The sequence below is a fragment of the Triticum aestivum genome, chromosome 3D (genome assembly GCF_018294505.1).
Source record: "Triticum aestivum cultivar Chinese Spring chromosome 3D, IWGSC CS RefSeq v2.1, whole genome shotgun sequence".
NCBI classification, from domain to species: domain Eukaryota; kingdom Viridiplantae; phylum Streptophyta; class Magnoliopsida; order Poales; family Poaceae; genus Triticum; species Triticum aestivum.
In genome coordinates this window covers 468,130,393-468,137,210 of record NC_057802.1, presented here as the reverse complement: position 1 = coordinate 468,137,210, position 6,818 = coordinate 468,130,393, and the positions used below count along the sequence as shown (strand labels likewise).

Below are 6,818 nucleotides of genomic sequence, written 5' to 3'. Positions count from 1 at the left end.
CAATACGTGCCTTGCTGCCCCTACTGTCACTGGGAAAGGACACCGCAAGATTGAACCCAAAGCTAAGCACTTCTCCCATTGCAAGAAAGATCAATCTAGTAGGCCAAACCAAACTGATAATTCGAAGAGACTTGCAAAGATAACCAATCATACATAAAAGAATTCAGAGAAGATTCAAATATTGTTCATAGATAAACTTGATCATAAACCCACAATTCATCGGTCTCAACAAACACACCGCAAAAGAAGATTACATCGAATAGATCTCCACGAGAGAGGGGGAGAACATTGTATTGAGATCCAAAAAGAGAGAAGAAGTCATCTAGCTAATAACTATGGACCCGAAGGTCTGAGGTAAACTACTAACACATCATCGGAGAGGCTGTGGTGTTGATGTAGAAGCCCTCCGTGATCGATGCCCCCTCCGGCGGAGCTCCGGAAAAGGCCCCAAGATGGGATCTCACGGGTACAGAAGGTTGCGGCGGTGGAATTAGGTTTTTGGCTCCGTATCTGGTAGTTTGGGGGTACGTAGGTATATATAGGAGGAAGAAGTACGTCGGTGGAGCAACATGGGGCCCACGAGGGTGGAGGGCGCGCCCAGGGGGTAGGCACGCCCCCTACCTCGTGCCCTCCTGGTTGATGTCTTGACGTAGGGTCCAAGTCCTCTGGATCACGTTTCGTTCCGAAAATCACGTTCCCAAAGGTTTCATTCCGTTTGGACTCCATCTGATATTCTTTTTCTGCGAAACTCTGAAATAGGCAAAAAAATAGCAATTCTAGGCTGGGCCTCCAGTTAATAGGTTAGTCCCAAAAATAATATAAAAGTGTATAATAAATCCCATTAATGTCCAAAACAGAATATAATATAGCATGGAACAATGAAAAATTATAGATACGTTGGAGACGTATCGCAGAACAGCTTTGCCGGAGCCCTAGATTCTGGGCTGGGCCTCCGGTTAATAGGTTAGTCCCAAAAATAATATAAAAGTGTATAATAAAGCCCATTAATGTCCAAAACAGAATATAATATAGCATGGAACAATCAAAAATTATAGATACGTTGGAGACGTATCGCAGAACAGCTCTGCCGGAGCCCTAGATTGGTTCAGCCAAGGTTCTGCCTCGTGGCGACGAAGTTTCGTCCCTTAAGTTTGCTTATGATTTTTTCTCGGACGAAAGACTTCATATAGCAGAAGATGCGCACTGGAGGGCCACCAGGGGGCCCACGAGGCAGGGGCCGCGCCCAGGGGGGTAGGGCGCGCCCCCCACCCTCGTGGCCAGGGTGTGGGCCCACTCTGGTATTTTCTTCGCTTAGTATTTTTTATTATTTCCAAAAATAACTTCCGTGGAGTTTCAGGACTTTTGGAGTTGTGCAAAATACGTCTCTAATATTTGCTCCTTTTCCAGCCCAGAATTCCAGCTGCCGGAATTCTTCCTCTTCATGTAAACCTTGTAAAATAAGAGAGAATAGGCATAAGTATTATGACATAACGTGTAATAACAGCCCATAATGCAATAAATATCAATATAAAAGCATGATGCAAAATGGACATATCAATACCTGTAGAGCATCTTTATAATCACCTAGTTATGTTGTGACATTTGATAGCACACAAGGTATTCCTCCGGTATCCGGGAGTTACATAATCTCATAGTCGAAGGAATATGTATTTGACATGAAGAAAGCAATAGCAATAAAACTGAACGATCAATATGCTAAGCTAACGGATGGGTCTTGTGCATCACATCATTCTCCCAATGATGTGATCCCGTTATCAAATGACAACGCATGTCCATGGTTAGGAAACCTTAACCATCTTTGATCAACGAGCTAGCCAAGTAGAGGCTCACTAGGGACACAATGTTTGTCTATGTATTCACACATGTATTTGGGTTTCCGATCAATACAATTCTAGCATGAATAATAAACATTATCATGAATAAGGAAATATAAAATAACAACTTTATTATTGCCTCTAGGGCATATTTCCTTCAACGAGCACCACCAAAATCCCTCGTTCGAGACGCTCCAGCAAACCCGCACCATCCTCTTAGGTGGCAGCCAATGGCAGATCTGTATCAGGCAACACCAGAATACGCCGCCTTTTGCGATGTCGTCCTCGCGTGTGAAAGCAAATCACCGCCCAACCGACATATCAAGGATGAAGAATCTCCGGTATGGTCAAACAATACCCTCACTAGTTGTTCTCGACGCCAGTGCCACCTCCCAACCTACAGCATTGCCTCAAATTGCCGCGCACACACCGGCTCACGCCACTGTGCGTAGATCATGAAGGACCCCAAGACGCAGTGTCCCACAACCGTAGATCTGGAGTCATCACAGACCAAGCTGAGAGTCCACCTTGAACCCCCACATATCTGGAGCTCGATGTCGAAAATATCGCCACAAGCCACGTACGTGAGTCCGTTGTAGGGCACATTCAGAGGCCACTCAGCCTCGAGCACCACTGCCACAAGCCAAGGGCACAAGCCTCCTGCCGTCGAGCACCTCCATCGCTACATTGCAGCCACCAGCTACCTCTGGACCATAACCAACCACCAACAAGATGGACCCGCCGTCTGGCTCGCCTCGAGGAATTGGTCACCATGGAAGAGGAGTGTGCCGCCGAGAGGGAGCGCTGTGTCCAGGACCTGGCGAAGACGCTCTAGAATTCCCCGGGTTGCCCCTCCCAAGTGACAGGGGAGATAATTAAAATTGTATCCTTTGTTGGTAATGGTGGTTTCTCGAACTATGAGAAAAATTACCTATTGCTAACTACCAAGCACTAAAAAACCTTGTTTACAAACACATTCTGGACAATGATGGTTGGGCTCCGTGGTGTGTGAAATTACCGCTTGCTACAAACTCTTGATCTTTGCTTTTGTGGCCAAAAAACTGCTTATGAGCACCCAAGCTTTACAAATCTTGCCTACAAGAACATTATGGACAACGGTGACTATCGTCCGCCATGTGTCCACTATTACGAAGACTCCGAAAAAATATTCATTCACTGAGCCGGACGGTAAGTGTTTGGCAACACATTGACGTTCTCCCGGGTTCAGATGTAAAAACTCGATGGAATCAACAGTTTTGATGATTCCATTTGCACATCGGTTCTCCTTACCATCCGCTGAAAAATATGAGATGCTAGAAACATGAAGATCTTCTAAGATGAATACAATTGTACCTCCTCCACTCTAAGAAATGCCATCCCCGATCTCACACTTTGGACTCGTCGGTTTAGGGCACCGAGCGAAAAGGTCACCGCCTACTCTTGGCGGCAATGCCTCTTCTCATGTGCAAATGTTCTCATGCAATCTTTCAGTTGTCATAGTCTAGTAACGGGTTAAATTATTTGAGCAATATATTCAGATGAATGAACTCCCCCTTCTCTACCCCTCCCCCCTTCCTCAGCCTTGCCGAAAAAAAGACATGACAAAACATAATCTTCTTCAAGCTCCAAACATTTTTTTTGTCCCTCGAAGAAACTATTCACGTCAGATATCTGAGAGACATCAAATTCCAGGTGGGACAATCAATTCCCTATAGCCTTCTACAAAAGAATAATAACGGGTCGATTAGACTTGTTTGAACATACAAATCCTTTAGAGCATCTCCAACATATGCGCGCTAAAAAAGTTTTGCAGCGCTGAAATAATGTTTTTGCGCACGCGAGGTTTACCAGACGCACAAAAACATGGCGCCCAACCTGGCGGCCCCACATGCAGCAGCCCGCGCGCACTAAATTTACAGCTTCGTTTTTGTGCGTGCTCTATTTTATAGCTTAGCTGGAGTGCTGTTTTTGATCGCGCGCCTATATAGGTATCTTTTCCAGTGCGCGCTTTATTTGGCGCGTGATTTAGAGATGCTCTTACACCAGGGATGGTGACCGACAAGCATATTCATTCAATAGCTGATATTCACTCGGTCACTCCCATAAAAAACACACATATATTCACATCAACAAGCAAATTATATAACGAGATGTCATAAACTGATCATGCGTATTAAACACATTATTGTTTAGATCAACTTGTTGTGTCCATAATTTAATATCCTTATTTGATACAAAAAACGGGCGATCATACTTGTCTTAATATACAAACCCTTTACTCTAGGCACGGTGACATACATGCATAGAAAGTTAATAACAAATATTAACATCAGGAAGCAACTAATATACACCAGATGCACAGTTTTATATTTTTTGAGAGAGTGAATTTCAGTTTATGTCCCTGTACCTTGATATATTTTACGCTTATTAGCCCATCTAATAACTTTTCATCCGGATTACCTCATTTAGCAAAAGTTTTATCATTTTGACCTCTCTTAAAGTATTTTAGGTTGCTCATAGCTCTTTTAGTAGTTCTTTTGTTAGACAAAGCGCCAATGGAGCCTTGTCTAGTACAACCCGGCACCACGGAGCAAATGTGGTGAAGAAAACTTGTGGTGGAAGCAATAAACAAGGAGTTGTGTGACGTGAAGAAGAAACCCGTCAAGGTGAAGGAGAGCGTATGTTCACATGATGACCGTGAGAAGAAATGATGTCCAACTAAGCCATCCAACCAGTTAGGTTACGAGGAAAAAACACAAGGAGAAAATTTGGGTTGAATCAAGCTACACACGATAGATGACTAAATGGGGTAGAAAGTAGAAACTAGCAAAACTTACGCTAAATGAGGTAAAAAGTGGCAAAACATTTGGTAAATAGGGTAATCTAAAAGAATAGTTGATAAATGATACAATTTATGCCAAAAATGTCAAAATAGAGGATAAAAAATTGGAATTCACTCTTTTTTAGATGGAAATGGCACAAACTGATCAAGTGTATTAAAAACAAACAACCTATTGCTTTAAACCATGCATGCGAGCTACATGCAAGGATGGAAAAGGCGGTTGGCGTAAGGGAGGCGGTTGGCCTTCGCCTGGTGCCTAGGTGGTGCTTAAGGGCCCTAGGCGGTAATATAGGTTTTACTGTCAGGGTGTATTTGTGATTATTATATATGTGTCGATATTAATTTAAGGCATATAAATAAGTTAACTATCAGCTGCTGCCATTGGATATGACCCGTTTGGCATATCAGTGCGGTATGGCATCATTTCTCGCTTGAGTAGACAATTCTTTGCTTGTCCTATCTAGACTTCCATTTATGCCCTAGGTGAGACATTTGGCCATCGTCAAATGCCTAAGCGTGCCTAAACGCCTTCTAGGCACTGTCTTTTTCAACAGAGGCTACATGTATGTTTGGTAGAGAAGATGACACGACCTCAAAGAAGGCACAATCCATACAATCATGTCTGTAGTTTAATATCCATGGTAGATATACTTGATAAAAAGTCGGTAATATACGTACCTTTTTTTCGCCAAACACGGTAACAGACAGACACAGAGAGTCAGTAACACAGATATTAACATAAGGACGCAAATTATATACACGAAATGACACAAACTGATCACACATCATTGTTCTACCGTGTCCAAAACTTAAAATATCCATGCATGTCATAAGCTTGTAACCGCGTAAAGTTACAAATTAACCTCCTGTCGTCTGCTTCCCGCGTAGTAAACAAAGATGAAGCCACAGTACTGTAAAACTACCCAACGAGGCGACAGACGGTCGAAAAATGGAAACCACCGTGGCTAAGATTCAGCTGAACCTTACCTTCCCACCACGGAGGCAATCATCCCATGCAGCCTGCCGGTTCCTCCGCCGGAGCGCCGGGCGCGGAAGCACAGGGTAGACGTCGGTGACGCCGCCCCGCCGTCCGCTTCTTCGTCCTCTCCCCTTGACGTGGACGAGAAGGACGACCGCGGCGGGCTCGCCACCAGCCTCTTCCTCCGGCTGTACTCCTTGGACGGTGAGGGAGCCGGCATCGTGTGGCTCCTGCGGAACATCGTCGGGACGAAGCTGGCCGGCTTGGAGGACGAGAGCAGCTTCTTGGAGGACTCCGACTTGGTGATCTTCGTCTTGCTGTAGTAGGAAGGCGGCGGCGTGATGGGCGGGAGCGCCCTGGACGAGGCGCCGTCGTTCTTGGGCGTCCCCGGCGCCGACTCCCAGAGGAACGGCACCGAGCCGGCGGAGGCGACGCCGTAGTAGGTGCGGAAGGAGGGGTTGGAGAGGGAGGCGTCCGGAGCGAGGAGGCGGCTGGCCATGGTGGTCGGCCTCTCCTCCTGCATCATCACGTCCCGGAGCGTCCTCTGGCTGGAGCTCATCCTCCCTATGCCTGGCTAGTTTTGCTCGTCTCTTCCCAGATGAGACTAGACGTACGCAATGTGAGTTCGGAATCTAGTGTGAGATACTTCTTGAAATGTGAGATGTGCTGTGCTGACCTTGAAACGGGAGGGAGAGAGCAGACATCAGGCATGTGATCCGGGGCAAGTAGCACATGGATCCAGTAGGTTTGCCGCTGAATTTGGGATGGTTTAATGCATGCCACTTAAACTTATTGCGCCCGGAGACGAATGGGCCATGACTTGCTTCGGTTAACCATATACCTGTCGGCATCCCAGGTGGCTGAGGAGCTTCGGTGGCTGTTGGCTACGACGACGACTGGAACAACGTCACTGTCAGCAGCCTACCCGCGACTAGCAATAATACAACCACGACCACTGCCAAGTCAGCACCGAAGAAAGCCAAGTGGACCAATCAGGGCGAGGACCGCGTCATCGCCAGGCCAACTCGAATCAAGCATGCCAACCGGAGGTTCGTGGGTCCACAGTGGGTCAGCTCTACATAAGTCTGAGAGAGAGCGGAAGAAGGGCATCCGGGCTTGGATCAGGCACAAGGCAACGGCACCGGCTCCTCCTACTCTTTCC

General features: G+C 46.2%; 1 protein-coding gene across 1 annotated transcript; it reads right to left on the bottom strand.

Annotated features, from left to right (window-relative positions):
• Positions 1 to 4,198: 4,198 nt before the first annotated feature.
• On the bottom strand, positions 4,199 to 6,395 carry LOC123074976 (uncharacterized). The gene has a single exon (XM_044497685.1). The coding sequence runs from the start codon at positions 6,213 to 6,215 to the stop codon at positions 5,661 to 5,663; it is 555 nt and encodes a 184-aa protein (XP_044353620.1). The 5' UTR covers positions 6,216 to 6,395; the 3' UTR covers positions 4,199 to 5,660.
• Between the last annotated feature and the right edge of the window lie 423 nt (positions 6,396 to 6,818).

Coding starts and splice junctions, on each gene's coding strand:
- LOC123074976 (XM_044497685.1), bottom strand. CDS start 6,215: ATGAGCTCCAGCCAGAGGACGCTCCGGGACGTGATGATGCAGGAGGAG.